Genomic DNA, 17,972 nt, shown 5'->3' with positions numbered 1-17,972 from the left:
GGGGTAAGTGCGTCTGAATGTGTATATCAAATTCAACCAATGGTGAGGCTTAACGACAAAGACAGGGTGACGTGGGAGCCATGAATTATTTATCTATATCTGAAATATTGCCAAAGATGGCGTTACAGGGACGCAGGAAGTATGGCAAGGGAGACGCAGCGTCTCGTTCCCTTCTCAGGGAACAACAGTTACATACGTAACCCGAGACGTTTTCATGTGTCAAACACAACTATGCAAAAAAGCATTTTGGGATTCATCAACATTCGCATATAGAAGATATAAGCATTTAAAGCGAACAGTTTAGCACGTGTGCTTTAAAGGCTAGAAATTTTATGATATTATCCTACACTACACAGGGAATAATATGGATTTTTTCCCAGAAAATGTCTTGCATAAAAAAAGATTCAAGCACTTTCAATGACCTGTATAAATGTGTGTATATTTTCAAAAACTTCCCAGGTTCTTGAATTATTTCCCCCAGATTCACAAACTTTCAAGGATTTTAAGGACCCGTGTGAACCCTGTATGGGTATTTTTCTTTAAAAATACAAATTTTTGAGCAAAATGCTAAAATAATTGCATTTTGTAAAGGAATTTTGTTAGAGATCAGAATGATTATCAAAACATACACAGAGTTTAAATTAGTAAATAATTTTTATGCTTCAGTGCGTCATCTAATGGATAATCGCGGTATTACAGATGAACATAAAAACTCATCAGGAATATGTTTTTTCATGCAAATGTCTTCTCTTAATTGACGAGATAACTTGTCAAAGGCGAGGAAAAAGTTCATGTTGAATTGGATTTTAATGATAAAATGTGCTATTTAAAATGTGCGTTTTTTTGTTTTTCTATAGTAAGGTTGTTCAGAGCTCTGTACGTTGCTCTCTATAGCTGCAGTGTTTTTATATTTGTGGATGTATTACCGAGATGTTTGTTTATAACGCATTAAAACCAAAAATTAAATGCATTCATGATCGCCCCATGCCCCCTCATCAGCTCTCGGCTGGCGCCGGTACTGCACCTCATTAATTGTTTTCCTGTGAGAAAAGGCTGGAGGCAATATTTAAAAGGCAGTATCACATTAAATTGACTTTATTTTTTAACTAATGTTCCTAATCTTTTTGTAAACAATCAGTGGTTGTTATGATAAAAAAGTTTTGGGGATTTAATGGACGCAAAACTGGTGACTGCTGATTAGCTTATCTGCTGATGCCCAAACTTTAAAGAGCAACATTAATCTAAAAGGACTTCTTGTCTGCTAATGTAGTGACAGAAGTTTTGAAAAATGATGTTTCATGTTTTTTTTTTAGGATTATATTAAGTCCCTTCATTATTTCCTTCTGAATGTTTTGTTTTACTGACACATATACAGAAGCATGCAGACTTTCTTTCAAAACAAACACAAGACAATCTCCCATCATTTAATATCTGACTTCAGTGGGTTTATCTGCAACCTGCTCTCTTTATTTCATGCATTATTTCTTTCCTCCCTGTTTGATCGCTTAGCATCTGTATAGTTAATAATGTTTGGTAGTTGAGCCCATGTCAGGGGAACATCACTTTCACAATCTCTCTCTACCGCTCTCTCTCTCTTATCTTTGTGAATCATGGGCAATAGATGATTAACTGTAGGGCATTAATATAAACTCAAGCAATGCTCGGGCTGCTATGAACAATACCGCTTAATAACCACAGCAGAGCAAACACTATGAGGCAGCGGGTCACCTGTCATCACTTCCAGTTCTTTACACGCCAATGTGTGTCGCATCATGAGAAATTTTCCATTCTTTGGAAAATAAACACATTGGTGGGAAATGTAATCAGTTTTTCACAGCGATGCCCTTGACCGTAAGGGTCATAGCTTCCTGTCTCTGTCGGAGGAGGAACAGAAGGTCACACAAATGTGCATTATTACTTCCTGTTTCTGTGGCTTTGGGAAAAAACATCTTTTTAATTTCAACCGTATAACTTTGACTTTGTTCACGCTGAAATACGTTTTGATCCACCGCATAAGGATTCATTTAAAGACCAACACTGATTAATTTTTGTTAACGTTCATGTTTGATCAAGTCCTGCGGTGCTGATAAGCTGCGTTCACATTTCATTTTTAATTATTCAGTGGCTCAGTTAGAGACTAATTTAATGTTGAACTTTTATGGCCAGTTGTGGGACTTTAATGAATGCTTAGACTGCTTTGAATTTTATCTCTTCTGTGCACTGACAATAAGGGAAAGGGGTTATTTGCATGCCCCGATCATTCAGGGTTAATGTGATCATTTGGTTTAATGATTATATTTTGCTATCCGTGCAAACACACTTTACAAAATGTTGCCGCACCCTTAATTTTAGCTAGATGGATGTTTATATTAATCATATCATTTGTATGTTCCTACAGTCATCAAGCTTGTGATCAGAGAGATCATTTTAATGTCTTTTTTTCATGTGGAAAATATTTGCAACAAAACAAAAATATGAGGAACTACACTGTAGTCATTGAATTTCTGGCAGGTGCAGTTTCACACAATGACACATTTAACATATTTATGAAGCTGCAGGTGACCCAGCAGCTTGTGCTGTTTGTCACAAATATACAAGAGAAAAATGTTTAACAATTTTTTTGTGATAAAGACAAAAACACAAATGTGATCCATGCTGGCGAAATAAGTCAGAATAAGCTAGTTTGTTAAAAAATGTTAGACGCGCATGTGAATAGAGACGGATCTTTGTATAGGTTAACTCATTACCCACCAGCCTTTATTTGAAACGTTGTCCGCCAGCATTTTTACTGATTTTCACAAAAGTTTCACAAAATGCATTCCCGAAAATGTTTCTTCTATAAATATATAAACATACTAATATATCAAATTAAAGAACAGACTGCTTTCAAACATACAATAAACAAACAAAATGGGAAAAAAGTTTCATCTTATCTATTTTTTTTCTCTGCTTATAAACTTTTAAATATATATTTCTTAAAAAATAAAAAATAGCAAAAAGCTGAAATACTTGCATTTTTGTAAATGAATTTTAATAGAGATCAGATTCAGAACGATTTTCAAAACATACACGGAGTTTAAAATTATTAAATAATGTTTTGCTTCAGTTTTTTTTATAAATTGGGTAAGGTCAGGGTTAAGCATCTAGTGGATAATCGCGTTATTACAGATTAACATAAAAACTCATCAGGAACAAGTTTTCTTTATGCAAATGTTTTCTCTTAATTGACGAGATAACTCAATGGCAAGAAAAGAGTTTAGGATTTAGGACGGTACAGCTCTCAGAAAACATACAAAAAATATCATTTTATATGTTTAATGACTATTTAGAGCATTGAGATTGCTAGACCAGGGCTTAATGTACTTATTTTTATGAAAACTTCAATTTGGACATTTAGGGGGTGTGCACACCAAAGCTTTTAACTCTTTCGCCGCCATTGACCAGATAACTCATCAATTAAGTGAAAAAGCTTCCCTGCCATTGACGAGAATTTACGGCTTTCCACAATACCACTATTATCCACCAGGTGGCGCAACTTATACAACCCGGAAGTAGGACCTCGCGTAAAAGAGAAAGAACTTTGTGTATGTTTTAAAGATAGCTCTGCGTCTGATCTCAACCTAAAGTTAAAAATTGTATATCTTTTTGCTCAAAATTGGGTGTTTTTGAAGAAACCTACACATATTTCAGAGGTGATAAAAAGGGAACTAATGAAGGTAGGATAAAAGTTTTTTTTTTTGAAAGCAGAGGGTCTGTTCTTTCATTATATTGTTTGTTTATATATTTAAAGAAGAAAATTTTCTGGAAGGCATTCAACTTTTGTGAAAATCATGAAAAATGCTGGCGCTGGCTGGCAACTTTTTTTTAAAACGCTGGCGGGGAAAGATTTAAACACAGCTGAAAACGCCAGGTGGACGCTGACTGCCAGCTTTTTTTAGACGACTGCCAGCTTTCATCAGCTGAGCGCTTTGGTTGCTGTGATACTTTTACTTTGTTTATCAGTAATTGTGCGATGCGCCGGTTGGTTGTTGTGATATTTGTCCCGCCCCTCCTCCATTGTGATTGGACGGCCCTGTGAGAACTGACATTGACGAGCTGAGCTTTTCACTCAAAGTTGAATATTTTTCAACTTTTGGCGCCCAGCACTAAAAAAACACAGAGTGCCTGTATTTAGCATGGAAAAATAATGCCACGCTTCCATTGGAAACGATCGAAAACATACGCCGGTGTAAAAACTTTTGTGTACACGCTACCTTATACTTCCTTTTGCCTCTAGCTCAAAATTAGACGGTGCACATTCACACTCATTTTGCCAGCACGGGTCACATATTTAAATAAAACAATGCAAAGTTAATTTTGTCCCCTGAATCCATACTGAATACAGATAAAGGTTTTATTAGACCACATGAAAGTCGTTCGACCCATAAGCCTCTACTGCCAGAGCCGAATATAAATGATAATATGGTCAACCGTGAGATAAGGGTCATCAGCTCTCTCTCCTGTAAAACTGTTTCATCTCATACATTCATCTCATACATTATCTCTCTAAATGCCAGAGGTCACCTTTTCAATATCTTTCTCTGCATCTCTTTCGTGTCACATGGCCAGTCACCTGTGCCAGAGAATGACATGCAGGTGTCTGTATCCGTCACATCTGCTAAAGAGTGAGAAATGCTTTTCAACTTCCTGTTATTCTAATTTTCGCCAAAAAAGAAAAAAACATTTGCATTTGGAAAATGATTTGGTTATTATTTGCAATGTATTGTGTTCACTGAATAACTCACAAACGGGTAAAGTCATCATGTATAATGTATAATAACTGTGTTATGTTTTATTTTTTCTTAGAGGGGAAAGTTGAAGTGACAAAGGAAGGACTAAAGCTGTGCACTATGGGACCGGGAAAGGTGTTTGGAGAGCTCGCCATCCTTTATAACTGCACCAGAACGGCAACAGTAAGAAGTGAGTACACACACAATAATGGCAAAACGAATTCTGATTCTGGTGACTCAAGCAAACACTTTAAAAGAAATAGATTAGTTTATATTCCCATGACACATTTCCCGTCCTCTTGATGTGGGATTGTGGGATTTCCTTCAAGGGTCAAATAATTCTCAATATGACTAAAGACAAAGTGTCACCCTAGAAATCGCTCCCTCCATCTGTGATAATGATCAGAATGTCTCAGATTTTTGCCTGATAGACATGAAACTGGCAAATAATCTATATACCATATTGATATCTATACACCAAAATATTGTAGAGATTTAGGAGGGGCTCTTTAATTTGGGACACACAGAGCACCCTTGCAAACATATTTAAAACACAGATCAACTCACCTTAGCAACTGCATAGCACGATAATGAAGAAAACTGTGATATGTGATTACTTTCAAAGTCAGGGGCCTCAAATTCAAATTGTTTGGGGCCTTTTCTGAGATTAACATCATCTAGGTGGGCACAGAGCTATTTTAACTTTCAAAATAGCACAATGTTTATGTAAATGTACTGTTTAAATTATATTATTATAATTACTTAAAGATTATAAACAGTGCTTCTATCTTTTTACCAACATTATTTAATAACACTAAGTAAATCTTTTCTTAACCTTATCTGAAATAAAATCTTGCACTAAACTAAAAATTCAATTCCATACATTTAGGTAGTTTTTCTGTCACAATACTGACTTGCTGAGTTCCATCTGTGTTATTTCATAGTTTTAATGAATCTGTTATTATAGTTATATGTGGAAAAAATGAGTAAGTGAAAGTGACCCTGAAACTTTAAAATGGTAATATTCAATGTTACATAAGCTGAACAGAAATGTATTTTAATATTAATAATTCATATTTGACTGCTCTATGTGTAATTGCAAAGCAAGCTACATAATGCTATATTAGATGAGAAATGAGTGACATAGCTGTATACATTTATCTTTTGCATGTTTCTCCGCATCTTTCCTCTTTTCGTAACGTGGACACCTGATGGCTTAAGCCCCTTTTTTCATCTGTAGTTCAATTTGTGTTGCATTACGTCTCCTGCTCTCTCCCCTACAAAGTGTCTCTTGGAAACTGTGACTAACTCCTTGAGGTGCAGATGAGCGATTAAAATCAGATTGCACGTTTTTAGACACGACGTGAATGTCCCCTAAAAGTTTAAATCAATTATCAAACAAATATTAGTCCTAGTTAAATAAAAATCTTTCTTCAGGCTGGATTATTATATTTTCGACGACGAGTAGATGCAGACTGCCCACAGGCCAGCATTTTGAGATCCCTGTTCTAAGTAATGCGAGATATGCAATACAATGATTCTTTCAGTTTAAAACTTTCTGGGAAAAGAAAGCATCAGTTTCTTAGTCTCCCCAGTCTCTTTGCTATCTGCTTCAACAAAAAATGTCCCTATACATACACCCACCTAAAGGATTATTAGGAACACCTGTTCAATTTCTCATTAATGCAATTATCCAATTAACCAATCTCATGGCAGTTGCTTCAATGCATTTATGGGTGTGGTCCTGGCCAAAACAATCTCCTGAACTCCAAACTGAATGTCAGAATGGGAAAGAAAGGTGATTTAAGCAATTTTGAGCGTGGCATGGTTGTTGGTGCCAGACGGGCCAGTCTGATCTGCTTAGTTACTGGGATTTTCACACACAACCATTTCTAGGGTTTACAAAAATGGTGTGAAAAGGGAAAAACATCCAGTATGCGGCAGTCCTGTGGGTGAAAATGCCTTGTTGATGCTAGAGGAGAATGGGCCAACTGACTTAATGTTGATAGAATAGCAACTTTGACGAAAATAACCAGTCATTACTACTGAGGTATGCAGCAAAGCATTTGTGAAGCCACAACACGCACAACCTTGAGACGGATGGGCTACAACAGCAGAAGACCCCTCGTTGGGAGCAACTGGGGTTAAGTGTCTTGCTCAAGGACACTTCGACACTTGGTCCGGTGGAGCCGGGGATTGAACCACCAACCTTCCGATTTGTAGACAACCTACATGAACCACTGAGCCACTGCCGCCCCATAATATTAATAACTTTCGGCAACTATCAGCATGAAAGCTCGCTATTAGCAATATGTCTGACGATCGTCGATACACGATACTATCGTCTATCGGCACAACACTATTTCGATGTGCACATTTGCGATATTTCTGTTATTTAAATATACGGTATCTTGCTGCCTTGGTGCATAGCATCACTGTAGAAATCAATATTCACTTTTGATATAGAAAATGTAAAAATCTCACTATAATGAACTCATCTGACCTATTACTATACAATAGACTGAAGTTGATTCACAACCTAGTTCTCATTCTGTTCATACACCCCGACTAACACAATGTTAATTAATATCCACTTTAATCCCATAATTCTCATAGTTTCCTTTTAACCAGACCATCTCATATGCACAGGCGGTGTGCTTTTGTGTCTAAGCCATTTCCCTTTATTCTTCAGTCCACTCTTCATTTCATTTTTGTCCCCTGTGTCCATATAGATAATTTCTTTATTCCTCTGCTTGGCTCTGTTTCTACACCCTTTTGCTTTCGTCTCCTCTGACCGTGTTTATGGTTCCCGTGTTGTTCCTGCACAGTCTCTGGTTAACGTCATGGACAGGAAGTAAGCCGTGCAGGGATTGTAAGACATTTGTGTATCTCATCTCTTCACACACAGCCATATACATAACACAGTCTGCATAAATGATATGGAGGACGAAGAGTGCAAAAATTAAAAATAAATAAATAAATACACGTACAAAGAAATATATAAAACAAACATAAATGAGTATTGCAACTTTGATTTCTTTATTTTTGTATTAAAATATTTTTAAAACTTTTATTTATTTCTGTATTTAATTATACATTTTTATTTATTCTTTTATTCATTTCCACATTTATGTATTTATTTATGTATTTATGTGAACATTTAATTATTTTTTTACATTTATTTATTTATACATTTATTTATTTAAACATTTGAAGAGTTTGGTTCCAAAACGCAATAAATCCATTTTGACAAATTTCGGTAAAAACGTGTTTTCTATACCAAGAAAGTGACAAGATGAAAACCACTATTTTCTGTTACAAACTTTCACATAGCATCTTTAGGTTATTAAAACATAAAAAATTCAAATCCATAACTTGATTTTCAAAGATTTATTATAAAAACGAATTATTTTTTCCACAAAATGCAATAAATCCATGACAGTTTTTTATTTCAAAATGCTATAAATCTATTAAATCAATGTATAAATGTGCATTCATCTTTACCATTTTATATTTATTTAGTTGACTAGTGGTATAATGATTAAAAAATAAACATTAATGGCATTAACCAAAACACTTACTTTGTTATATTAAGAACACATTGCTGCGGTTATAGTTGACGTCGTCTCTTTACATTTTCACAGCGATCAGCTGTAAAATGTTTTGGTACCGCTCGATTTTCGTTGACATTGAGTAAAATAATGTAAAGTTTTCATAAGATCCTCTGGGGTCAATGTGTTAGCATGAGAAGCTTGATGCTGTCGGGAGAACAAGCACCCGTCTCCCGAGTGCCTCTCGCGGAAATTATTAGATGTTGATGGCTTACGTTTCTTTCCCGTCACAGAAAACCATCACATGTTTAGCGATGCAATTAAAGTATTATTTTGTTTTGTTTGTTGATCATGAAGTACAAAGTAGATGAGGAACACTAGGACTCTGTGTACTCAGCGCGCCGCCATCGTTGTTTACATTGCGTGACTGGTGGGCTCATATCAGGAATGGATTTGTTGCGTTCTGTAAAAAAGGAGGAGTGGCGTTTGTCGCATTTTGGGAAAAAAGGGAGAAAAGATGACAGAATATCACGGCGGGTATTGGATTTTGCGTAAAATTAAGAATTTACTTTTAACTACTGACCTGATATAATACTGACTCTGGCAGTAACTCGTTTTTTTTTCAAAAATGGTGTTTATCGCGTTTTGGAAGCAAACTCTTCATTTATTTATTTATACATTTATTTTTTCCACATGTATTTATTTATACATGTATTGCACTACACTCTAAATCACGTCCACGCTCTTCCCTTGCTTGTCATTTTGTAAGTAAGAGCAAAAGATGTGACTGTTGTGGCCTCAGAATACGTGTATACACTACTGTAGCATTGCCACTCTGTGCTCCATTGCTACGGCTGAAGAAAAACACGCCCCCTCCTCATTAACATATTAGACACAAAAATGTAGAAATAAATACGTGTGGAAATAAATACATGTATAAATAAATACATGTGGAAAAAATAAATGTAGAAATAAATAAACGTTTAAATAAATAAATGTATAAATAAATAAATGTAAAAAAATTATTAAATAATTATATAATAAATACATAAATAAATACATAAATGTGGAAATGAATAAAAGAATAAATAAAAATGTATAATTAAATACAGAAATAAATAAAAGTTTTAAAAATATTTTAATACAAAAATAAAGAAATCAAAGTTGCAATACTCGTTTATGTTTGTTTTTTATAGTTCTCTGCATATTTATTTTTCTATTTATTTATTTATGTTTGTTTTATATATTTCTTTGTACATGTATTTATTTATTTATTTATTTGTAATTTTTGCACTCTTCGTCCTCCATAAAATGATGCAGTTAACCTTTTAACTTAATAAAAAATGGAAAATTATAAACAAGCAACCACCAATGTTGCAAACAGTGTGTTACAAATACTGTATATGATACCACCAGGAAATAAACTGAAGTGTTTGCATAGTTGCATGTGTGGTTTCTCTCTCTCTCTCTCGCTCTCTCGTTCTCTTTCAAACCTGTTATTGTAGTTACTTTTCTGTGGTGTTTGCATGTAAATGAGTTCTTAGGAGAAGCTGTGGCTAAAATTTATATTAGGATGCAAAGGGGGAAACGGCACAAATATGTCCGCACTTAAAGTGATGTTGAACTGAAGTGATCTCACACAACCTGCTGCGGCTTTGTCCTTTCACAGCTATAAACAACCATGGGTTATTTCTCTGAATGGTCCATGAAGCACATAACTCTGTTGTAATGATGTAACCCCAGTGGATGCTAGACAGATATTGTAAGAAAAACATTGACGCATTCCAAGCCAGGTTTTTTTATATGTATGCCTGCAGGAAACAAACATTATTCAAATGAAAGTTTAATATGACACCTGTGCTTTAGAGATATTGAGTTTGCAGATGTTCATAAGTCTTTGTGAGTATCTGGATATTTAAATGGGTTATTATGTTCATATTTGCGATAAACCATTTTTATTTGTGCACATTGTGGTGTGTGGTTTTGTAGATTGTGTTTGTATATCTTGATGATCAGTTTGTTTGTACAGTACATGTACATTGTGTCTGTGCACGTGTGACCAGTGAATGTAATGGTACAGATTGGTTGTCATCACTTGGAGGCTGATTATACCTGGTATTAAGGGTGTTTTCACACCTGCCTCATTTAGTTCGGTTGAATCGTACCAGAGTTCGCGGACCAAACAAGCGGACCGAGACCACCTCTTCAAGGTACGCTTTAAAACGAACTCTAGTGGGGTTCGTTAGTGGTGAGAACACGATCCGAGATCGACTGCAAAAGCACTGCGCAAAAGTACTGCGTTTCTACAAGCAATATTAGCACAATGACAGATCGTGGACATACCTGGAGTTGCAAGGAGGTGTGGGCGGAGCCTCATAAATTTGGTGTCTTCGCCGTTTGTAATGCATTAAAACGTTGTCGCATCCGCGATTCATTCTGGAAATGAACGGTTTGTCTAGAGCGCTGTATACAAACTATGTATAACAACCACAAACGTAATTACAGCGCGGAGCCATCTGTCCATGGTGTCTGCTGTATTTTCCTCTTTTTTGTTTACTTCCAGGGTTCCGTTGGAATTTCACGCACGTTGATTCTGACCAATCGAGAAGCAGTTTAGGAAATACGTCCAAATACATGTGGCCAATGAGTGATGTGGATCTTACATGACTGAATTTTGATTTGTTTCAACTGGTGCGGACCAGAGCAATCAGTGTGGTGTGAAAAGGAACCAAAACTGCTAAAAAAGCTACAATGTATCATTTTTTGCTTTTGTTCCAGACCAAATGAACCGAACTACAGATGTGAAAACACCCTAAGTTGCGTTTCGCCAATCAGATCACAACGAGAGAGACACATCAATGTTTACACCTGGTATTTTAATATGTCACTTTTGTCCACTTTGACCGCTTCGGTCCTGTTGAGGGGATGGTCTGTGAGATTTAAAAAAAGGATCTTAACTTATACCTTGCTGTATAAAACTCCACAAGACAAAAGAAAGATTGCGCATCGTCCATCATGTAACAGCCACATTTTGAATTCGGCGGTGAGTTCCGGGAGAGTATGTCATGAGAAATATTACTATTATTTTTGGTTTATTTGTTGTTGTAACACAATTTAATGTAAAGTCAAAGATCTTATTTGTTTTTAAAAAGTAACTGCTTAGAAAAAGCAAACTAAAAGGATTTAGGCTAAAAACACATCCACATACTTAAAATATCCATCCAGTGAACTCAAATACCCATTAAGTTTTTTTAAGTCTTATGTATAATTGTCCAGACTGGATCATTTATTTTTTTATTTTTTTCATATTGAAATCATGTAATTATATACTGCACATTGACACTTTGCATTAACTGTCCACTAAAAATTATATATATTTTTCTTTGTCTTACTTTTTCAACAAATCTATTTTTTATTATTGCCTTCAAGATTAAATACTTTAATACTTTTTAATATCTCGTTTAAAATAAATTTGTTTTAAAAAGGGTTTTTGTATTTAGACGTTTTACATGCCTTCATGACAAAAACCTTTTTAAGTGTTTAATCATTCTTTGGCCTACCAAAACTCAGCCAGATCTCAGCCAAATATTTTCCTTTTTGTGGTGGACCAAACTCAAACCAGAACTCAGCCAAAAGGTGCATTTTGCTTTTGGTTGGCTAGCGTCCTGCCACAACTCAGCCAAATGCTTTTTCACACAAAGGTGTTACAAAAACAGAGTCAGAAGAATTAACCCTGAAGTGCCTAAAGTAAGCCAGTTTTGGCCCAGAATGTGTTGCTATCTGGGGACTGTGGGCAAGTCCCTCTGCTCGTTTAAACGCGAGCGGGAGAAATGACAGGTTTAAATTGATGCAAACTAGTATTGTGTCAGAGTCCGCTGCTTGTCTTGTTAGTAAACATGCTGCACAGAGTTTTATACATGTATATGTATTTGATCAACAAAAACACATTTTAATACCAGGTGTAAAGACAAGAGGAGCTTAAAATGAATGCAAGTGATCGTTTAGAAAGATTTCAGTGGGTAAAAGAGAAGCAAATGGAGAATAAAAGCAGAAGGATGTAAAAAAGAGAGAGAGAAAAAAGTGAGGATTGTTGAACAAGCAGATCTGAATGCTGACCTATTTTATGAGGCTGTTTGCAAACAATTATTGCTATAACACGCAGGGCTGGGTGATATATTGGATATTTACAACGCTGTATATGTGGATTTCACAAATGTATTTATGCTGTAGAACATAAAACATCCTTTAGGTGTTACTCCTAAATCGAAAAATGCTAATATAAATACTTCCAGTGGAAACTCATTGCATGAAAATTGTCATTTTTGATATATTTTCATGAAATGTCTTAGAAACATCTCCTGATATATTTTCGTCTGCAAACATTTCAAACGTAGACCTTGCATCTGTAGTAACAACCATTTATAGCGTAGTCATCGTTGAATCTGATAAGTTTAGCCTAGCCATCAAGATGTATCCTGTTGATCCAACTTTTGTTTGTTTGCCAATGATGTATTATGGCCGGATTTGGGTATTTTAGGATTCTTTGTCCAACGCTACTTCATCAGTCAGAAAGCTTGACATTTTAACTCAATTTACTGGTTCACTAGCTACGATTTAAAGTTTGTTTACTTCCGTCCAGGAGCCTTGGAAGGCATGAGGACAAACAGGAAAGTAAGTTTAAAGAATGAATAAGACCTTCATGCCAGTGCAGCTGATATCTCAGACCGTGGCTCCTGATAAGGACTCTATAAACTGTTAAGATCTTTGCACACTAAAGTCTGAAACATTCGTAGCCTATCCATTTTTTGTATTCTTATTTTTTGAATTTTTTCGTCATCCTAAAAATTGGTCAAGCACAGAAACCTTGCACACAACCTTGAGTCTGATGTGTATTAATGAATACAAGAATATGGAGTCTTCATAACATTAGCACTATTCACTACAAATTGATGAATGACATTAGCAAGTTATTAGTTATCGTTCATTAGAAAGATTATTGAGCTGTAAGTTAAGTTAACTAAACAAGTCAACATCTTTCATGTGTTATAAAACATAAACATGGCACCCATAATTACGTTCCCATGCCACATCTCCAGAATTTTAATTATCAACATACAGTTAGTCTTCGTTATGATCTCATGTACAATTATTTGTGTTTGATATTTAATTTTACAAAAGCTTCAAGTATAGTTAATTATCTGTCATGCTATACGTGCACATTTCATTCATTGAAAAACGTAATACAATATGTATAATTAAATGATTTATTTTGCTTGTACTGTACTTTAAATTGTTAAAACACTTCTCAAAATGCTTTAAATGCAAAAACGCAGAAAATTGAACCCGATCCTAATGTGTAAATGTAATTAAACAATGTGATGTCATATTTATTTTTAACGTGCAAAAATGTTATACGAGAATTTCTGAGTCAGTGTGCAAAGATCTTTAAAGTCTCTTCTTGACTGGAAACAATAGCTATTAGGGGATCAGTTTGAATTTCATTTCACACTAAACTTGTTTAGGTCAAGTCAGATTTAGCAGAGCCTGTCAGTCTAAACCGAAAATGAGATTTTCTTTTCTGTGTCAAGCAATCCAGCAGAGAAATAAGCTGATGCAGGAGGTGTTTGGCCCCTGGTGAAACTTCTACCCAATGAGCCGCCGCTCCTGTAGTGTTGCCATCATGATTCATTGACTATATGATGTTCACAGAAATGGCCAAAGCTTTACTCAAATTCTCAATTTCATTCTTATTGGCTTCTGTTCGCAATGACTGCATCTGAGTGATTTACTTAAAATTATCACCGTTTTAAAACACTTAAATGCATGAAAACAACCACAATAAGAAGATCTGCGTTATAATTTCTTATAATTATAATTTTTTCAGTTGTTTTGCTTTATGAAAATTTTTAACGGTTAATAGTAGAAAAACTCAAAAGCTTATTTCCACTTCTTTCAGTAATATATTTTGTAAAGACACAGATTACTTTTTGGGCCTTATTTTAACGATCTAAGTGCATTGTCTAAAGCACACGGCGCACCGTCTGAACGGCTGTGTCCAAATCCACTTTTGATAATTTAACAAGTCTAACACAGTCTAAAAGGGTTGTTCCTATTCCCGTAATGAGTAATGGGTGTGTTTTGGGGCGTAACGTGCAATAAACCAATGAGAGTCTCAGCTCTCATCCCCTTTAAAAGCCAGCTGGGCACGCGCCATGCAGATTTCCCTATTTAGATGGTGGAATTTATAAACTAAAAAACTAAACGGGGAAGAAGACCACCAGTTTAAGTTTGATATAAAAAAGCATTGTTTTCATTTGTATTAAAACATTTTTTTTTTAAATTAAAACCTTTGTGGTTTTTATTCAGTCATGGAAGTAAAATTAGCAGGCTTTTAATAGCTGTATAATGTATGGATAGCCTACATGATCAGTGTAATCTCAAAAACTAATTTATTAATATGCAAGAAAAGGTTTGTATTCAAAAAATACTGTATTTGTAACAAACAGGAGATAAAGAATTTACAAACGTGCGGAGAGCCGTTTCAGCAGACAGCGCTTTGAGTGTTTTCAAAGCATTGCTTAAAAACGGTTCTCATCTCATCATATCCACAGGTACAAAGTCATCATATAGCCTACAATAAATCTGTTGGGTAGCATAAAAAAAAACTTTAAAAATAGATGCAATATTTGCATTTGTTTAAACCAAAACATTTAATTACTTACCAGGCTACAGGTAAAGCTGTTCTTTACACCTTCTAACCTCTCATAATCGATCCTCATTTATGTCCAGGAGACTCAAAAATAATATTTTACATTTTAATTATTTCATTTATCATATTTTAAAACATTTGTGTGCTGCTGTGCATCCATCTATGTGATAAGCAAACGCACGTTGTCGTCCCGTTTATAGGTGCATATTACTAACACGCTCATTAAATAACAAAAACAATATTGTGCCATTGACTTTAGACAAGGTTTTAATCGGTCAATGGCGTAGTCTATTTTAGTTGCCTCCAAATAGCAACACCCCAACAATGCGCCTGAACACAACTCGTTTTCAGACCAGAATGCGCAAAATCGGGCGCAAATGCATTTACTATTTAAACAACGTGGCGCTAAACGTAAAAATTATTATTGCGCCGAATTGAAACTAGCAAAAGACTTGTGTCGCACTTTGCGCTGCATTGCTTCAGGGGTATGATACAGAGATGGGGACTCGAGTTTGAGACTCGGACTCGAGTGCGACTTAAGTCGCACACACAGTGACTTCAGACTCGACTTGAGACTCGACCCTCAAAGACTTCAGACTCGACTCGGACTCGAGCCGTGCGACTCGTGAACAATGTTTATTTTTAGGAAACGTCTGATGAGCTCACTGTCATAGCTCCCTCCGTTACCTACAACCTGCCCACGACGTAACACGTCACGTGACGTATCTGCTCCGCGCGCGCGGCCGCGAACATACATGAATGCACCGGCCGCTGCTGTGGCATTCATCTGAAGCTTTGGTTAGTGAGTGCTGTGACGGATCCGCGGTTCGGCTCGCATGCGATTTGCGGATTAATATGCAATTTAAATAGGGTAAGTTTATCATTGTTTCTAAGGCTTGCAATTGTTTAAATGGTTAAACAATTTAACCGCAAAAAGGTGCTCAAGTGAGCAGATTTCTGTACGCACATGCGGTTAAGTGTGTCCGGTCCAGCTCCAGTCAGGTCCAGAGTTGCGCTACTTTGTGTCATACTGTAGTGTAGTCCATTAACATACATTTGCTGAATAGAGCAATGAAAAACAACGTAACGTTTTTATGTGAAGCGACTGCTGCATCTTCTTCCTGAAGCGCTCCGCCTGTGTTTGAGCACGCGTTTAGTGCCCTCAGTAGTGTACATACAGAGAGAAGTGTTTCAAAAGTTAAGCCAACATAAAATCTTTCTTTTCTGGACAAAGCACATACATACACGCAAAATGATCTCACAGTATTCTTTTTCTAATAAAACATTTTTGTTTATGTCTTAAGAAACTGGGCTTATTTGTTCTTAATAAAGAGACAGTAACCTCAATTAACCTACTTAAGTCCGTGTCATTTATGTTAATCAAACAACCCAAGACAAACAGAAAATCACTTCTATTGCTCAAAAATAATAATAATAATATTTAATTTGTACAATAAAGACAGTGTTATTATCCATTTAATTTAATTTATGTACATAATGCTAATTTTAGACCTTACTTAATGTGCAACTATGTTCTTTTTTATAAATGTTTATAATTTCTTTATTTGTTATTAGAGTTTTATTTGTTACAACGAGACTTGAGACTTGACTTGGACTCGAGCCCAGAGACTTCAGACTTGACTTGGACTTAAGCTCAAAGACTTCAGACTTGACTTGGACTCGAGCTCAAAGACTTCAGACTTGACTCGGACTCGAGCTCAGAGACTTGTGAACATCTCTGGTATGATAGAGCCTTTTGTGTTTAACAGCTGCCTCTGCCTTTCTGACTGCTATCTTGTTTTGGATCTTTTTTTACTCCTGTGTCTGACTTTTCTTACCTGGCAGACAAGAACGGCATTGATTTCTTTCCTTAACATTGATGAATAGAAATTGTCCTTGAAAAAATCTTGTAAATTTTGCAGTGATGGGCACAGGAATGGAAATGTGTCTGTTTCCAGGATACTGCTTTGTATGTGGGTTGCAGTGCGGTTGTGCTTTGAGAATATCTTCTGTCTGTTTTCCTGAGGTTTCTGTCAAAGTCAGTCTGCACTTTTTACCTCCTGATTAATTAGATGATTAGTCCGAAGGTTTTTCTCTTTTTTTTACAGTGATTCTTTATGCTATGGGTGGGAATATTTGTGTACTTCATGATCTGTCACAATATGTGCATAGAGACGTAAAACTTTGATGATTACAGATGCTAGCAGTGGAGACTCCTGATGGACAGCGGATGGATTTAACACAGAATGTCCAGACTTTAAAATCTAATCGTCAGTGAGGATGCAATATGGCCTGTCTGTTTTACCTGCTGTCTGTTTCATCTTTTCTTTTGTGGATTATTTATCATAAATCTGTAACACTGTTCTGATTTTTTTGTTTACTTCATTAACCGCACATCTTTTTTAAATCCCAGGTGAAAAGTACATGTCTATAATGTACTTAAAGTGATCTATTTTCACACACTATTTTTGTACTTAAAAGGGAGAACCGGGACGAAAGTAACAAAGTGATTTTCTCTGAGCCCTGATTACATTAACATTCCAAATATGACAGCATCTTTAGCACGCAACCCTTGACAGAGCTGACAAATATTGCGTTATGTTGTCATCATTCCCCACATGTAGGTCCAGGAAGCTGTTTTCAACCATGATAAGTACATTTCTAAAGCCGTCATTTTCTTCTTATATTACATTGTGTTTCCCGTTTTATTTACTGATCAATCTACAGGTTATTTAGTGCTATAACACATCCTGACGTTTGCCTTCTCTGAGTTATTCAAAATAAAATAAATTCGTTTTAAATATCAGAAGTTCCTGTCGGGATGAAAGTAACACTTGTTACTTTTGCCCACTGCAAATACTGTCGCATTTTGATCAGAATTTATATTCTAATTTGATTTAATTTAATTTTCAGTGTTCATACTGTTTTATTCTCAACAATTCA

At 35.6% G+C, this 17,972-nt stretch overlaps 1 protein-coding gene across 3 annotated transcripts in view; it reads left to right on the top strand.

Annotated features, from left to right (window-relative positions):
• The window catches only part of prkg1a (protein kinase cGMP-dependent 1a), a 123,037-nt gene that overhangs the window by 62,474 nt on the left and 42,591 nt on the right, over nucleotides 1-17,972 (top strand). For all 3 annotated transcript variants that reach the window (XM_055169773.2, XM_055169772.2, XM_055169771.2), the window contains exon 3: nucleotides 4,846-4,959. In XM_055169773.2, coding sequence (XP_055025748.2) covers nucleotides 4,846-4,959 — 114 coding nt within the window. The remainder of the gene's footprint in view (nucleotides 1-4,845; nucleotides 4,960-17,972) is intronic.

This window comes from Misgurnus anguillicaudatus, chromosome 11 (assembly GCF_027580225.2).
Source record: "Misgurnus anguillicaudatus chromosome 11, ASM2758022v2, whole genome shotgun sequence".
NCBI lineage: Eukaryota > Metazoa > Chordata > Actinopteri > Cypriniformes > Cobitidae > Misgurnus > Misgurnus anguillicaudatus.
The sequence above is the reverse complement of the archived record's forward strand: the minus strand, read 5'-3'. Positions and strand labels throughout refer to the sequence as shown.